Source organism: Micropterus dolomieu, linkage group LG01 (assembly GCF_021292245.1).
Source record: "Micropterus dolomieu isolate WLL.071019.BEF.003 ecotype Adirondacks linkage group LG01, ASM2129224v1, whole genome shotgun sequence".
NCBI classification, from domain to species: Eukaryota; Metazoa; Chordata; class Actinopteri; order Centrarchiformes; family Centrarchidae; genus Micropterus; species Micropterus dolomieu.
Genome location: NC_060150.1, coordinates 49,352,027 through 49,370,705, shown reverse-complemented (window position 1 = coordinate 49,370,705; position 18,679 = coordinate 49,352,027). Strand labels below are relative to the sequence as shown.

The 18,679-nt window shown below is 41.2% G+C and overlaps 2 protein-coding genes across 2 annotated transcripts in view; both read right to left on the bottom strand.

Annotated features, from left to right (window-relative positions):
* LOC123968066 (NACHT, LRR and PYD domains-containing protein 12-like) overlaps positions 1–18,679 on the bottom strand; it is a 583,923-nt gene that overhangs the window by 239,604 nt on the left and 325,640 nt on the right. The gene's annotated exons all lie outside the window — the stretch shown is intronic.
* LOC123970600 (stonustoxin subunit beta-like) lies at positions 9,831–17,570 on the bottom strand. Its single transcript, XM_046048729.1, has 5 exons — positions 16,933–17,570; positions 16,552–16,614; positions 15,794–15,845; positions 10,549–10,595; positions 9,831–10,399 (listed from the first exon to the last, which is right to left on the bottom strand). Exons 1-5 carry the CDS (start codon positions 17,204–17,206, stop codon positions 9,831–9,833), a joined length of 1,005 nt encoding a protein of 334 aa, XP_045904685.1. The 5' UTR covers positions 17,207–17,570.

Genomic DNA, 18,679 nt, shown 5'->3' with positions numbered 1-18,679 from the left:
CTGACTTAAACCCAATTGAGCATCTCTGGAGAGACCTGAAAATGGCTGTCCACCAACGTTTACCATCCAACCTGACAGAACTGGAGAGGATCTGCAAGGAGGAATGGCAGAGGATACCCAAATCCAGATGTGAAAAACTTGTTGCATCTTTCCCAAAACGACTCATGGCTGTATTAGATCAAAAGGGTGCTTCTACTAAATACTGAGCAAAGGGTCTGAATACTTATGACCATGTGATATTTCAGTTTTTCTTTTTTAATAAATTTGCAAAAATTTCTACATTTCTGTTTTTTTCTGTCAAGATGGGGTGCTGAGTGTACATTACTGAGAAATAAAATGAACTTTTTTGATTTTTGGAAAATGGCTGCAATGAAACAAAGAGTGAAAAATTTAAAGGGGTCTGAATACTTTCCGTACCCACTGTATATATATATGTTAGTATATTAGGGCTGACCCCAAATAGTCAAAGATTCAATGCTTCAATGGGTGGAGCCTGATTCGACTGTCAATTTCACACTTGAAGCTTTGCAGCAAAACAAGGCCATATGGGGGTGCTCAGTGTCTGATTGTACATAGAACTACCAGTTTTCTGACAATAAGTTAATATACTGCCTATTACAATATATATTTCAACGTATAATGCTGTAAATAAACATTAAAAAGAAAAACAACTTTCAAGAAAGGTTTTTAAAGTGCATAAATAAATCGAAATTTGTAACCCTAACCCTGGGTCGTCAGTGCGCATGTGTAGGCGTAGCATGTATGTTTGTAGTGGCAGAAGACGAACACTCCCGCGGTGAATAAAAAGGTTTACAGTTTATGAACAATGTCTCTAAGTAAGGGCTGCATGATTTCTTCAACACTGTGACATCTGAGCACCAACCTTCATTTATGTACAGAGTCCGCCTCCCCTTGTTAGGGGTCATGTTTTTACTTTAGCGGTAGAACCCTTCTATGTTTGTGTGTTTTAGTTATTATTATTATTATCATACCGCGTAAGTCCGATTTACTTAAAATTTCTCACACAGGTGCATCTCAATGTGCTCTGCAAAAAAGCCTCTGGGACCATTAAGGTCCGCCTAGAGTTTTTTTCCGCCATTTTGAATTTTTTGAAAATCACATTTTTGACATCTCCTCCTAGACCGTAGCTCCGATTGCCAACAAATTTTCAGAGAATCATCATTGGATCAAGCTGATTAAAAAGCATGTCGATATCTCAACTACTTTTCAAGATATGGACCAATGAACTTTGAAAGGACGTGGCTCTGGACATAAATGACCACAAATCAGCAACCGTAGGGCCAATCATCACAAAACTCACCGAATATGTTCAGATAGGTGCCCCGGAAAAACCTGGACAGTTTGATGTACATACGTTACTAGGGGGCGCTACAAGTGCAGAAAAGGTGCTTAGCATTACAGACACAACACTATAAATCCCATATTCATTCTACAATCATCACAAATCTCTCAGGATATGTCCTCATAAGTAAATGAAACATGCCCTGAAAGTTTAATTCAAATCAAACACCCGGGGGCGCTATAAATGCAAACAAACTGCAGGGGATAAAACGCAAAATAGGCTACAAAATACATATTGTTTGTCCAATCAACACAAAACTTGCAGATATGTCTACTTAAGCACCTCACACATACACTGAAAGTCTCATTCAAATTGACCACTAGGAGGTGCTATAAATGCATAATAATTGGATGTGGAATGAAACAAATCAAGCTATAGATCAGAAAATGCTTGTCCAATCGTTAAAAAACTTTACGAGCAGAATGTGTTTCGTAACAATTTGCAACCATATGTGGGAAATTTTTTTGATGGCGATATTGCGAAAAAAGGTATGAACCCATGAATCGCTGCTTGTGGCTATATTTTTTCCAGTGAGCTCCATTACGCGATCCGCCCGGGAAAGATTAAAACCCCGGTAGGCGAAGTGCGCTGTCCGGGATGTGCTCAGTGAGCAGGACTAGGTAAAACAGAGGAGGGCAGAAGTTGAAGTTACTTTTGTTGAGGAGCAGCAGTTCATCCATTTTGTTGGCCACAATCATCATTACTTTTATTAATAACCAGCAGATGGTAGTATTTGTTTTGCCATTTAAGGGAACCCGATGACCAGGATCTCTGTTTTGTCTGAGTTCAGCTGGAGGAAATTATTTGACATGCAATTTTTGACATCTGAGAGACAGTTGGTAAAGTTAACTCACCATTCCAGGGTCTGTGGATCTGACGGGCAGGTACATCTGTGTGTCATCAGCATAAATATGAAAAGAGACACTATGTTTCTAGATAATGTATGAGTAAGGGGAAGCAAATACAAGGAAAATAAAATGGAACCTAAGACTGACCTGAGGCACATCATATTTAACTGAACGAAATGAAGAAACGTAGTTATTTACAGAGACACAGAACCTCCTATTTGACAGGTAGGATGAAAACCATTCTAGGGCAGTACCAGAGATCCCCACCCAGTGACTTATTCTGTCTAACATGATGTTGTGATCAATGGTGTCAAAAGCAGCACTAAGGTCCAGGAGTACCAGGACTGAGCACAGGCCATCATCAGCAGACATTAAAAGGTCATTAGTGACTTTAAGCAGGGCAGTTTCAGTGCTGTGGTACTTCCTGAAACTTCCTGAAAACTTTTAGAATATTTTTTATTTTCCAGTGTGCAGAGCAGTTCTTTGGACACAATTATTTCTAAAATCTTGCTATAAAAGGTAATTCAGAAATTGGTCTAAAATTTTGAGGGAGGCAGGGATCCAAACCAGGAGTTTTTAATAGTGGGTTCCCACAAGCAGTTTTAAAACAAACAGTGACCGGTAGATGGGGAGCTGTTAAAAATAGAAAGCAGACAGGGCCTTACAGAATCCATTACTTTTAGTTAAAACTTTGTTGGTTATACATCAAGGGGGCTGGAAGACACTCTCATTTGTGATTCTGTTTTAGAAGCTCAGACAAATCAATAGGATAAAACTGGTAAAAACTATCTTGTTGTTGGTGAGTGATCTCTGAGTAAGATGCAGAGGAGGTAATAGAGGCTCTACTTGTCAACACTTTCAGCTGAGGTACAAGGAGGGGCTGGGTTGGATTATGTTGATGTGTAGAAATTAGTTCAGAAAATAGTGTGTTCTTACATGCATAACCATGTTACTGTAGTTTAATCATAAATCCTTCATACTGAGGTAATGGACTTGGAGACTAGATTTTTTCCATCTGTGCTCTGCTTTCCTGCATTCCCTTTTAAAGACGCAAATTGTTGTTTATCCAGGGCTGCTTACTAGCTGTAGGCTAGGTCTAACCTTTAGAGGTGCAATAAGGTTTAATGAGGACAAGCAAATATGATTGAACTAGTCAGCCAGATCATTGGTGTGGGAATCAGACAGGTGTTGGCTTTGACACTGAAACAATGTGCAAAACTTTAAAACGCTTTGTTCATTAAGGATGTGAGAACACGGGGAGCTTGGTGACGCAGTATGGTGTATGAGTAACAGGTGATTCACAGTTAAACACTATACATTTGTGGTCAGATATAGTCATATTCAGTAATTCCACAGAGGAAATGCTGACATCTAGGGAAAAAACCAACGGTTATGTTTGCCCATAGACATGTTGTTTAAAGTTAAAAGAAGTGGTTAAAAAGTTGCATGAACATTGGTGAGGTCATCAACCTTAATATTAAAATCGCCACAAAGAACAATGCTGTCATAATTTAAAACAAGAGTAGACAAAAGTTCAGGAAGTTCTGATAAAAATCCTCCAGGCAGTTTTGGGGGCAATAAATGATTCCAAATTCCTCATGGTGTACATGATGACATTTAAAGATTTTTCTATGCACACTCACTAGGCCACCACCACCACCACCACTTCCCCTGGGTTTGCTGAAACAATCATATTGAGGAGGTTCAGCCAGCAGGTTACGTTATTAGTTTGCAACCAGGATTCAGTTAAAAACATAAAATCTAGATAAAATAAAATAATTTAAAATGAAAGCTATCTCACATTGAAAGGTGTATTTGAACTGGGTGCTGAAATTGGTGCATTTGTCTTGGACTTTTCCATATTTTATGACTTATCTACAGTGTTACAATGACAGATGTTCATGTTAAACATGGCCAGAGCTTCAAATATCGAGGTTACGTAAAAGAAAAGCAAAAACCTCAGATTTCCTCCTGTTCTAATGGCTCTATTCTATCCCGACTCGTCACATATTAACGCTTGGTCAAGGCCCTTTGGTGTCGCTTTTAAAATGCCCTTTAAGTGCAATTTATACTTCTGTGTCAAATCGACGGCGTAGCCTCTGCGTAGCCCCCTAACCTATGTCTTCACCTACGGCATAGCCTGACATGCACCTCCTCAAAAATGTAACTACACATCGAGGCAACGCGGACCATAAGCACTGCGATTGGTCGGCTGGATAGCTTTGCAATGCCTTCGAGACGGCAGAAAGTGCCTGTGCTTTGGCCAAAACGGCAGCTGTAACACGGTGCATCAATATATGTGACCGTCACGACCCGAGTGAAATGAATCGTTTCCCTGTCGGAAAGTGATCCACTTGGTCGATAACATTTGAAAAGGCTACACCAGCCGCACGTATACAATTTTACCCCCATTCAGGTTAGCGGAGCGCTAAACCGGAAGTTAGCCTGCTTGGCAGGCAAAAGTCAACATAGTGGACACTGTAGCGCTACCGCTCACTAGTGTTTGGGGGTGTTATTGCAGACTGACTGGTTAAGGTTAAGAAAAGGTCATGGTTTGGCAATTTACATAACTCGTGTAACTTAAATAAAAATATTTAATGTTGACTATAAATTTCATACAGAATAACAGACAGAGCCTGAAATGAGGGCCTCCATGAAAAACTAGTATAAGACAGAATTTTTTTTTTTTTTGACTTTGAATCATGCAAGGCTGCCATACATGAGTCACAGAACCACAATATAGCACTGTAAAGCAGTATAATAGGTCTCCTTTAAACCTTAATAGATTATTACGATTTATGTGCGGGATGTGCACATGTACAGGTCCATGCATTATGATTACAGGCATATCAAAAGTCTTTGGAACTATGCTGGGAGGAGACAGCTTTACATGCCGGCAGGTGGAGCTAGTGGTCGAGTAGCCAATTGTCAGTAGGTGCATTTGACTTCATGCAGTGCCTTGCAACGCTGATTTAACGTGATGCATAATTAGTCACACCCGTGGCTAACTGATACCATCCTTTGGTTCTGTACTGATCTCAGAGCCGCTGAAAGAAAATGGCAAAGAAAACAAAGACCCCGCCGACCTTAAGGGCTACCAATTGCTCCTACCCTCCTTCTCAACAAGCATCAGTGCTGCCAAAACTGCGTTCTATAATAACAGAATTAGCAGTGCCACTGACTCTAGGAAATTATTTTCCACTTTTAAAGCGCTACTAAATCCTCCTCCACCACCCACAAACTTGTCTGCTGATACCTTTGCTGCCTTCTTCACAGGCAAAGTGGAGGCTATAACTAGTCAACTCTCTAAAACACTCTCCCTCTCTGACTTCAAGAAACTCTTGAAAACTCATCTCTTCTGAGAATACTTCCTCTTATAACACCTCTAACTCCTAATCTCTAATATGCAGTTCCTGTCCATTTACCCATTGATGTGATTAGAACTATGAGCTCTTACTCAAAGCCCAAATCGTTTGCTGGACACCACCTCGACAACCAGCGGCGGAATGACGACATGCGGCTATACATGTCATCACTGGTCAGATTTGGCAGGGGTCCAGAGAAAACTACGGTGTCTGACATTGTTTTTGCATATGTACACACCGACTCAACATTAATCTTAGTGACCTCCGATTGGCGTAACCGGGAGTCATTACCGCCGACGTGAATAACAGTCTTACTATATTTATGTTTATCCTTAGCCAGCAGTTTCAAATAAGACTCAATGTCGCCCGCTCTGGCCCCAGGGATGCACTTAACTATGGCCGCTGGCTTCGCTAACTTCACGTTTCTCAAAATGGAGCTGCCAATGATCAGAGTTAGTTTCTCAGCGGGTGTGTCGCTGAGTGGGGAAAATCTGTTAGAAACGTGAACAGGTTGATGATGCCCCGTGGACTTTGAATGCTTACGACTATTGTTCAGTGACCGGCGGTGTGTCCAGGTGTGCTGCATGAGTGATAAGTCATTTACGTAAGACATGTGGAGAAACAGAGAGGAGTAACCAATCTGGAACATTTATTTAAGAACGGCCAGCTCATGAACTTTGACTTGTTAAATGATGGATACACCCGACCATTGTTTCTTTCAATATATTCAACTATAAGACATTGTTAGAGAGAAAAATTATCATTGCATTTCTTGTAACAAACCCCCTGCCTCTTCTTAAAACTCCATAAACTGAAACCAAAAAAACATTATCTCAAATATATAAGCTTTTATTTTCTCTTGATAATGCAATATCAATCCCAATAGATAAATGGTTGTCCAATCATAATTTACATGACACTTTAATAGACTTGGAAACTATATGCAATAATTCAATGACACAGAATGTCAATGCTCAACTAATTCAATACAAGATTTTACATAGAGCACACTTCATTACACATCAACAATATCGCACAGACTTCGAAAATGATAACACTTGCAGACACTGTTCAAAATCAATAGATGATTACATTCATTCACTCTGGTCATGTCCATTCATTCATTCCTTTTGGTTGGAAGTCCTGACCACTCTATCCCTGACAGCTCCTTAGTTGCTTTGTTAGGTGATTTGTCTTTAATTCATATTTCACTCATACAAAAACCTTTCCTTCTTGTATCCTTAACACTTGTTAAAAAAGGTAATCCTTTTAACTGGAAAGATAGAACAAAAATATCAATTAAATACTGGATCAATCTACTCAATAACATTTGTCACTGGAAAAAGCTACAGCAACAATAAAAGGACAACTTCCATCTTCTAAATTTTTTTTCTTATTTCATAGTCAATCTTGGTAATTTTTAATGTCTTTTAACCACATATTCTACTTCACAGAAGACATGATTCCATTAAAGTATCCTTGTCATAATTAATAGTGTGCAGTTTTGTCCCTCCCACTCCCCCAAAAGAACTTAGCACCCCCCCAACCCTTGTTTGTCTTTATTCAGAGTTTTTGTATAATATGTATGTATACGTATGTTGTTTTGTTGTTGATATATAGAAACATATATATTTATAACTTATATATACCCTATATACTTGTGTTATCGTTACCATGAATGTGCATGTGTGTAGATATTTGTTTGATGTGTATTGTCATTATAAAAGAATATATTTTTTAAAAACGGAGAGTGAAATGCCAACAAGGAGAATTTCAGTTTTATCACTATCCAACGAAGGTTAAAATCAAGGGCCCTTGATTTTAACCTTCGTTGGATAACTATGACCTGGATGACTGAGAATCTTCATAGACATCAGTTTTATCACTGTTTAGTTTGAGGAAGTTTTGAGTGAACCAGGTTTTAACTTCATCTACGCAGTCAATTAGAGAAGACTGAGGGACGTTAGATGTAGGTTGGGTGGACAAGTGGAGCTGGGTGTCATCAGCGTAGCAGTGAAATTGTATATTATATTTCCTGAGAATAGAACCAAGGGGAAGTAAATAAATTATCAAAAGGAGGGGCCCCAGGACTGATCCCTTAGGAACACCACTGGTGACTGGGGAGGGTTGTGACTGAACATTTTAAGTTGCACAAACTGAGTGCAGCCAGGCAGGTATGATGTCCAGGGATTAGTACTGTATAAGTATAAGTAATATTAGCACTGGTGCCCCCCATGGGTGTGTGCTCTCCCCACTGCTCTTCTCCCTCTACACCAACAACTGCACCTGAAGAGACCCATCTGTCAACTCCTGAAGTTTGCTGACGACACAACGGTCATCAGCCTCATCTGGGACAGTGACGAATTGGCCTACAGACGGGCGGTTGATCAGCTGGCTCTCTGGTGCACCTAGAGCTTAACACGCTCAAAACTGTGGAGATGACCGTGGACTTCAGGAGGAGCCCCCCCACTCACCCTGTCACCATACTCATAAGCCATGTGTATGCTGTGGAATCCTTCAGGTTTCTGGTATCCACGATTTCTCAGGACCTGAAGTGGGACCCCAACACAGACACCATCATCAAGAAGGCCCAGCAGAGGATGTACTCAGGAAGCTCAACCTGCCTAAGGACCTGCTGATCCACTTCTACACAGCCATCATCCAGTCTGTCCTCCGCACGTCCATCACTGTCTGGTTTGGATCTGCCACCAAAAAGGACAAGGACAGACTATAACAGACAGTCAGGACTCATCAGTGCCAACCTGCCCTCTATTCAGTACTTTTCCAAAGTCAGGAAACGGGCAGGAAACATCACTGCAGATCCATCTCATCCCGGACACAACCTGTTCCAGCTTCTTCCCTCTGGTTGGCGCTACAGAGCACTGTACGCCAAAACCAACAGACTTAGGAAGTTTCTTCCCACAAGCCATCACTCTGAACAGCTCATTTCTGACTCACAGTGTCAGAACCAATTCTTGTGCAATAACCCAGTAACTCTGTTTCTAATCAGCCACCTGTTTACTGGCTAATACTTATTATTTACTCACCATTCTCTATTTCAGTGCTGTTCATACTGTTATATTGTCATATTGTAGATACTGTATACCAAATCCACCTACCTCAAAATACTTATACTTATTTATTCCAGCATTCTTTGCACTATGCTTCATTGCACTGTGTACATGTGTGCATGTATATGCACCTGTATATCACATCCACCTCTGATATGTACATACTCCTGCATCCTTTGTGCTCTGCTTAAAAGGAAGTTTTTCCTTGTCTCTGTCGCCTAGTGCTTGCTCTTGGTGGGAATTGTTGGGCTTCTGTAAATAACATCATAGAGTATGGTCTAGATCTGCTCTTTTATAAAAAGCGCTGTGAGATAACTGTTAAAACTGTATAAAATTGAGGCCAGTCTTGGACGTCATAAGGCCTATTTCCCAGCAAAAAATCTCTATATCCCTAATCTCTAACCCTAACCCTAAAATAAATAAAAAACATTAATCTAATCTAAATTAATCTCCTTTCCTTTATCTCAAGTAAACATCGCTTAAGTTCAGCAAATAAGTCTCTAACAACAACTTACAGTTTCGCTGTATGTATATCACCATGTCTGTGTGTCTCTGTGTGCAGTAACTGTGCTCTGCTTGGCAGAGCAGCAATGAAAGGCAGCCTCCCTCGGGGTCCTAGTGCCCGACCACAGTAGGTAATTAAATTATGAAGCAGTGGAAACAACCAGAAGGATTATTTTAAGCCAATAAATACAAATTGTAATTTTTTATTTGTATAGTATTTATCAATATTCTTGCTTCTCGTTGTTGATTACATGCCTGCACTGTAAAAAAATAAATAAAAAAAAATCTAAATCTAATAAATAATTTTCTTATTACAGTTGTATAGGCCTAATGATGTCCATGCTATATCTTCCAGCTGAATCATGTCAGTAGTCCTGAGCTGAGAAAGACAACAAACACACTCACAGTAACATTCTGCTTTTATTGGAACAAGAGCCAGAATTCAACACATGACAGAAGGTCCAAGTCACCGGCATTTGCACAATTTAATGATCAGAGCTTCCATCTTTAAAGGACAGGAAGTGGAATAAGTTTACAATATAAATGAAGAATCTGTTCAATCACTTTGAATGACCTTGTACAAAGTTCATTGATGGATTTATTACAAGAAGCTGAAAGATTTCTGTGATCCTGTACAGACTCAACTGATCTGTTCTCTACCAGGAGGAGACTCTCCCTCCTACACAGAACACAGAGACACTGAGGAACCAGAACCAGACAACCAGAGCCCAAATCCAGGATAAAGAGGTTCAGTGAATGTGGTGTTGAAGGTGTGGAGGTGGATCAGTGTGTCAGAGGAGACTCTGTAGAAGGACAGAGAGCCCGCAGGACAGTCCACATACACTGCTACTCTACCAGAGGAAGAGGAGGAGGAGGAGGAGAAGGGGGAGGAGGAGGTGGTGGTGGTGGTGGATGTTTCTCTCTTATTGTGACAGACAGAGTAATAACCATCAGAGCAGCTCAGACTCCAGGACTGATCATTCCTTCCAAACCAGCAGTCTATACTGCCACCTCTTCTTCTGATTCCTCTGTAACTCACTGATATATTAACTCTTCCTCTCCACTCGACCTCCCAGTAACAGCGACCAGTCAGACCATTTCTACACAGCAGCTGCTTCCAGTAGTCAAACCTCTCTGGATGATCAGGATATGACTGATTCTCATTCACAAGTGTCGCCTTCCTGTTGTTGTCAGACAGTTTAATGTTTCTGTGTACTGTATTTGTGTCGATTGTGAGTTCACAGGAATCTGATGGAGAGAACGAGACACAATACAGCGGCAGTTATTGATCTATCATCTGTTCATTGATTGGCACTTTGAATGAGTGATGTCACAGTCTGAAGATGGTTGAATCTGTGCTGCTTTGTTTTCATGAATCAAATGAAAAACACACTTACACTTCCTCAGACCTGGTCTCAACCATCGGTCTCCACCAGGCTCCACCCTGAAAAGAGGAGGGGGGTCAGAGCAGCACATCCTCTTTCAGCATCAAACGTGGACATTACATTCCTCTCATACACATATATGCAATATGTACATCCGGCCCCCTCATCCGCCTCACTGTGGTTTGCTCTGCTGCTTGCCTTTTTCCCTCTCCTCTTGCACCGTGTGAGAAGTGAGATTAGTTATTATGGTTAAAGGGATGCTGATTGACTCTCCTGCTCTTTGTTAGTAGTAAGTGTCACATGACATGGAAGCTACTCAAAATAAATTTTTTGGAAAAATATTAATCTAAAATAGACAAAGCCCTCAAATACAACCAAAATAGGTTTGTCCAGAGTAGTGCTACAATTTGGCTTTGGTTTGTAGTCCCTGGGTAACATGACCTGGAAACTATTGAAAATAAATGCTAATGTTTCCATAAAAATATTAATATAAAAGGGTTTTTATACGTAGTTTTTCAGACTCAAATACAAAGACCCACAGTTATGAGCCATGAACTAATCATTACTATTTCCTGTATTGACTCCTGTACATGACTGAAACAACCCCAGACCCAACTCCACGGGCACTGGAAGCAAAAAATATGTGGGTGGATCCTCCCCCCAAAATTTATATATACAAAATATATTACGGGTGCACAATATATTGACTCAATACCGCTATCGCAATTTCACGTTGCGCAATATCATATCAGAAATGTCACGTAAAGTATGCAATATTATACTTATTTTGTGGAGAGATGCGTCCTTTGTCTGAGTGGCTTAGTTTGTCTTGATTCACAGCCCGCTTGAAACTTCTATGATCAGCTTCACTCACCAGTGCAATATCTACCTGCCTTCCATCCATCCATTCCACCCCATTAATTCCTCCCTCACATCTGGATCAGTCCCCACAACACTCAAAGTTGCAGCTGTCACCCCCATCCTCAAGAAACCTGGTCTCAACCCCGACATCACGTTCAATTTCCGACCCATCTCCAATCTCCCCTTGCTATCAAAAATCCTAGAACGTGTTGTTGCTGCTCAAATTCAAACCCACCCCACCACTACCTGTTTGAACCATTTCAATTCCGCTCACAACACAGCACTGAAACAGTCCTCCTCAATATAACCAATATCCAATATCCTCCTCTCTGCCAACTCCGGTCACCTCACCATCCTAATCATGCTCGACCTCACTGCAGCCTTCGACCCCATCAACCACTTCACTCTTCTCTCCTGACTGGAAACCTACTCCAATATTACTGGCACTGCACTCTCCTGGCTCCGCTCCTACTTTACCAACAGATAACAGTTCATCAACAACTGCACCTCCTCCACTGCTCCTTTGTCACCAGGCATCCCCCAAGGTTCGGTGCTTGGTCCTCTCCTGTTCATCATTTACATCCTGCCACTCGGTAACATCATACGTAGATATGGTCTCCACTTCCACTGCTATGCCGATGACGTCCAGATCTACATCTCCAACAAATTCATCACCACAGTTACCTCTGCAACTCTGACCAACTGCCTCACTGACATACAAACCTGGATGCAAACCAACTTCTTACAGCTCAATTACAATAAATCTGACATGCTCATCATCGGCCCCAAATCACTCACAAAAAACACCAATAACTTCAGCCTCTCCATCAACAACTCCATCCCCACACATCCACAACCTTGGAGTCATCTTTGAAAGCAACCTCACTTTGAACACCACACCAACCATTTCACCAGGACTGCCATCTTTCACCTCAAAAACATCGCCCGTCTCTGCCCATCACTCACCTTCTCTGCTGCCGAAACCCTGATCCACGCCTTCATTACATCCAGAATTGACTATTGCAATAGCATCCTTTATGGTTCACCTGCCAAAGCCCTAAATGAACTTCAATATATCCAAAACTCTGCTGGCCGCCTCCTCACCCACACACGCACCCGTGACCACATCACCCCTGTCCTCCAGAATCTTCACTGGCTCCCTGTTCCCCAATGCATTCGGTACAAAATCCTCCTCCTCACACATAAAGCCCTCCATAACAAGGCCCCTTCCTGCCTCACACAGACCTGCTCCACCACCACAATCCCTGCCGCAACCTCCGCTCCTCTGACACTAACCTCCTCTCACCACAAATCAGGACCAAGCACCGTACCTGGGGGGACAGAGCTTTCACCATTGCAACCCCCTCCCTCTGGAACTCCTTACTCATACACATCCGAGATTGCATCCACATGGACTCTTTCAAATCACGTATCAAAACCCACCTTTTTAGACTAGCTTTTAACATCAAATAATGTTATATTACATTACATTAATTATAAGGTCGGCACTTGCTCTCATGTATTTCTGCACCACATGTTTGTATATTTCATATTATTCTATTTATGTTTTCAATCTGTTTTAAATGTACATAACTTCTGCTTTCACCTGTAAAGTGTCTTTGAGTGTCCTGAAAAGCGCTATAGAAATAAAATTTATTATTATTATTATTATTGTTTCATTGGCCAGTTGGCCTGTCAAGTGTGAGTGCGAGGCTCCACTACATGAATATACACTATGGAGCGTATCATGTGACGACTCATTCAACAGCGTGAGTATGGATGGATTATTGGGTCTAAATTGAAAACTAAAAGTCTAAATCAAAAATGCATTTGGTATTTAGAATTGGGCATTTGGTATTTAGGATTGGGCATGTAGTATTTAGAATTGGGCATTTGGTATTTAGGATTGGGCATGTAGTATTTAGAATTGGGCATTTGGTATTTAGGATTGAGCATTTAGGATTTGTCATGCCTCCTGGACCTTGATCCCATCTGGCGACAGTGTGTGAGTGATTTTTGATTTGTTTTCTGCCTTTTGAGTGTTTTCTGTGTGCTTGGTGGGTTTTGGTTTTTGTCTGTCTTCCCTTCCTTGTTCCCTAGAGCTTGGTGGGCGTGGTCTCCGGGTCCTCACGGTTGTGACACACCTGTTCCCCGTCGGGATCAATGCACCTGTTTGGTATTGCCTCATCACCACTCCCTATTTAACCCTGGCCAACTCTCCAGTCCTCACCGGATTTTTGTGTAACCACAGTATGTGTTACACCAGCCTCTGATCACTAAGTCTTGTCTAGTTAATCCTGTGTTCCCGTTTGCAAGCTGAGGAGAATTCTCTGCCTCGTCTCGCCTGCCAGCTCCCACTGCTTCTCCCTAACCTAAGGAACCTGGACCTAGCCATGTTCCCCCTCAGCTTTCTATTCCCTCTTATTTTCTAATAAAACTATTCTATTCACCTCCGGCTCCAGTCTGCTCTTTCTTTGGGTTCAATTACCAGACCTGACAGGATTGGGCATACGGGCATTTACGATTTAGTATTTGAGCATTTAAAATTGGGAATTTGGGATTTAGGATTGAGGAGTGTGTGCAAATAAGGGGGCATGGCCCAAAGACTGGTGGCTGGGTTTGAAACAGCTGGTGCACAGAGGCACCTTAAAAGGTTAAGTGTGTAAGTTGTAGTGACAGCTAATGGTGAGGGTTGCGAATTGCACCCCCCGTCTCCTACCCAAGTGAGCAGTATAGCTACGGTGCCTGAGACAGGACAAATTTGTCATCTATGAGATAAAAGAGATTGCCAGTCAAGAAATGTGGTTTCTTTAGATAGATGTGCTAAGAATTTATATAAAACCATGTTTTTTTTCAATATTAGTGTTACTTGTTCACATGGTCCAATAGGACCAAAACTGTGAATTGAACTGGAATTTGTCAAACATCTCGTGATTCTCTAGGAAAAGTGTTTTTCTAGAATTTTTGACATGAATGGAAGTTTGGATATCGGCCTGTAGCTCTTAGGTTGTAATAGATCCAAGATGGGCTTTTTAAGTACAGGCTTAACAACAGCATGTTTAAAAAAAACAAGTAACGACACCAGTTAAAAGTGAAGTTTTAAGCAACTCCACAATACAGGGGCCAATAAAATCAAAGCTTGTACAAATAGCACTGTAGGGAGAACATCCATAGAACAAGATGAGGGTTTCAATGTATGTAGCAGAGATATGATGTCATGTAATATCATAGGTTTAAAAGAGGACCAAGAATGAGCTGGAGACAAGTCACAGGCAGAGTTCTGAGAAAGTGAGTGCACGTGCAGTCGATATTGACTACCACCTGCATACAGCATGCTAGCCTCGAAAAACCCAAGTGTTTTCTAACATTAATTTATCTCTTAATCTTGTCGGCTGTATTCAGTTGTTTCGAAGCAACGCTTTTATCAAGTTGAAGTTATCATATTATTGTATAGTCCTCCCTCAGCCCTGTTCACTCACTCTGTTTGGTTTCATTGCAGTGTGCTCTTTAACAGTCAGAGCTACCCCTGCTGACCATAAGGTGCCTCTGCGCACCAGCTGTTTCAATCCCAACCTCTCCTATTTGGGCCACACCTCCTTATTTGCATACACTCTTCAATCCTAAATGCCCAAATGCTCAATCCTAAATACCAAATGCATTTTTGATTTAGATTTTTAGTTTTAATTCTGACCAAATAATCCCTCCATAATCCCAAAGCTCACCGCGGGACATCAATTTGTGTAACATTCACTTCGCCTGTCTCTCTCTGTGACCCCCCCATAAAGCAGTCATCCTCATCCTCCAAATAGACTGTTTAATATTAATCATGTTGGATTTTTATTTCTTATTTCATAGGCCATTTGGGATTTTGGGAGTAAGGCATATATAGTTATTTTAAAAAACACAGCATTTGAAAGCTTTAAAACTTTCAGGTCAGCCCTAGTATACAGTTTATACACTCTTCCCTGAGGAAATCAGGGCAGCTGAGTCAATTAACTCTTAAGTTCCTTCTTAAAACATACTTTCCTGATTTTAGTTGACTTTATTTTTCTTTTAACTGTATTTTAAATTTCATAACTTTCTTCCTGCTTTTGCCATGCATCTTATTTTGTTTGCTGTGTTTTATTTTCTTTGCTCTTGTGAAAGCACTTTCTAACATTGTTTTGAAAAGTTCTCTATAAATAAAGGTTATTATTATCATTATTATTATTATTATTATTATTATTATTCTCCTCAGCACATCTTAAAATCCTTGCTGTTTTAATTGCTTCCTTTTAACATGTTGGAGGCAATTAATAATGACTGAATCACGAAGAACAATAAAACCAAAAGTTATTTATTTTCTTCTCCAGTTGAAAGATAGCATAGTATTTATTGATGAATCCATCCCACTTACAGAGCTTTCTTGGATGCTTTGACCCCTGGCAGCGGCTTCAATGGAGCCTCCTCTGAAACAGAGTATTTCTTTAGATCAAACAAGTCCAGATCCCTAAACAGCACTTTAATAAATAAGATTATGGTTACAAAGTTTAAGAAAAGGTTAAAAAAGGTTACGATTATATTTCCTGACATGCAAACACTCCTCACAGTTAGTCAAAAGCTCTTAATGTATAAAAACAAGCCTGAACCTTTAACCTTGTCACCACTGTACTCAACCCTTGCACTGTGAGTGCACTCAAATTAACACAGGAAGCAAATCCTAGATGCACCACAGATCAGCTCAAAAAGTCACTTTGTGTGAAAATCAAATCCCTGAAAGCTGTGAGCCTGCCACTACTTGGGCAATAATGGCCTCACATTGTGATTGGCTGTGAGTCAAAATACAGAAAACTCAAAATCATTGACTTGTAACAAAATAAGTTTTTAATTTGAGAAGACTCCAACCACCTACCCACATTTAGCTGTGGAAGAAATTAGACTGTCAATGAGGTTCCTGCTGCTAAAGGTGGCAAAGGATGAACCGCTCTTTAATTTTCTGACCTCCAGATAAACTGATGCTGCTTCGACTAACGCTCATCAAGTTCTGCTGTCTTTGCTTTTAATCAAAAAATGGAGTCCCAACATCTCACACAGAAAGTAAAACATAATTAAACTTTTTTTAACTTAAAAACGACACTTTGTCTTCCATACTTTCCAGAGATAAGTGCAGCTTACCTTCACACTGGGAGGAGGACGCTCCTCTGTTCCCTGAAGTCTCTCCAACTTTATTGACATCCACTGAGACAGAGAGATTATGTGTTATATTTTGACTTGTACTTGTTAATTAGTTTTTCATTTTGATGTAGTAAAATTATTCTGGACTGTGGTTCTAAAAAGGGAATAAATGAATTCTAGAAAGCCATCACATGGGAATAATCTTAAACTTCTCATAATAACGAGATCAGGCCTCCAGTTTGATTCTTTGGTGAAAGCAGTGATCTTCTGAACTGAGAGACCCTGCTCCTTCATCTTATATTGTGTTGCCTGTACCAACCTGCTTTTCTTTACCTGAAAATACAAAGAAAGAAAAGTTGTACAAAATAAAACAAAACTGACCTTCTGGTCCTGAGCTGGTGTCTGGCAGACTCTGCACCAGGTCGTTCCTGGGTAGCTCCTCTAAAACCTTCTTGGTCACCTTCAGAGCTCCATGAGGTTTATAGGCATTCACCATCAGATCCACAGTGTCCTGCCTTTCTGCCTTCTCCAGCTTGTATACTTTGATGGTTTGGTAGGGTTCCAGGATGTCAGGCTGCTTCAGATACCATTTAAACTTTGTGAATTCCTCCTCTTTTAAATCCTCCAGAGTCTTCAAAAGGTCCACTGGCGTCATCGTGTCTCCCTGCTAAAGTCAGGCAGTATTTTAGACCTGAAACTGTAACACAGATGTTTCAGAGCAGCAGCAGGAGTTCTGATTGGCAAACAAGAACTGTGTTTGTATTTTGTAGTATTTGTGTGCAGAGTCTGGCCAGTCAGAGCTCCTGCTGCTGCTCTCTGTGGTCATTTTAAAGTGGCACACTGCTCACACTTCTTTCAGGTAAAGAGAGCCATCTTTGAGTTAAAGCACCACTGAATGGAAACGGTAAATTTAGCAGGATGCTATGAATGGTCAGATTTCTTCATTCAGAATGCCACACATAAAGGTGAAGTTTTGTTCTGTTTTTTGTTAAATTTTTGCTTTGTGTGTTAAAAACTGACACCAGGAGTTAGTTTGTGACGACTTTCTAGTGAGAACAGGTTGTTTGTTCCACCAGCTTTTAGTTCTTGGAATAAAGGCTGGCTGTTGTCTGTAGCCATGCAGCACAGCTCACGACACCAAACAATACTGAGCACCACCGCTGAGGCTGATGGGAATGTCATTATTCATGCAGCTATTTGGTCAGAAACCTGACAAATGGGGGCAGAGCTAGACTGTCAGCACAGTGGGGGCGGAGCGTCATCGTAGGCCCACCGTAAGACATAACCCAGTCAGGCGCCAGGATGAAGTGACTGAGGGGGCAGTTAAAAATGGCGAAGGGGCAAATCTTTATATATCTCAATAAACAGGGCCCTTCACGGCATGAAGCACATGGCGCCCCGTTTAAAGCCAGGTGTGCTAGGACTTTGGTGCATTATGAAAAACACCTGTTGACTGATTGAACTGCAGACTCACTGCAGAGAGGGGATCTGGACAGAAGTGTGGACGTGATATAAAAACCATCTCTGATCATGAAGCCTGTGTTCTTCTGCTGCTCTGTAGTTTATAAGTAAAGTATCGGAGCTCCAGTCTGTTAACAGACAGATGCTGTCTACTCTATGGCACTCTGCGCATGCGTTGGTGTCTATAGCCACCTGTTGGAAGCTCAGTAGAATCCTTGGCCTCCACGACTGGCTCCAGTCCGCCTGCAGGGCTCATCGTGTGTGTTATGTCGATAATTTTAATATTTTCTGGCAAAGAATGTCTCTTTTTAAGACAGACGGACTTCACCCAAATAAACGGGGCTCAGAAATGTTAGCTGTGCACATACAGCATGTGGTGCGGTCCACACATGACTTACGTGAATGACTAATCATTCATGCAGCACACCTGGACACACCACCGCTCACTGAACAGATCTCTGCCTCACTGCCACAAACAACTGTCTCCACCTGCTGGCATGTAAAGCCGTCTGCTCCCAGCGCTGTTCCACAGACTTCTATTCCTGTCATCATCACGCATAGACCAGTAAACCGAAATGTGCACATCCCTCACAGAAATATTAGTAATCTCTTAAGGATTAGGACAACTGCACCAACTCCAGCACCCAGAACAAACTCATTTAAAATG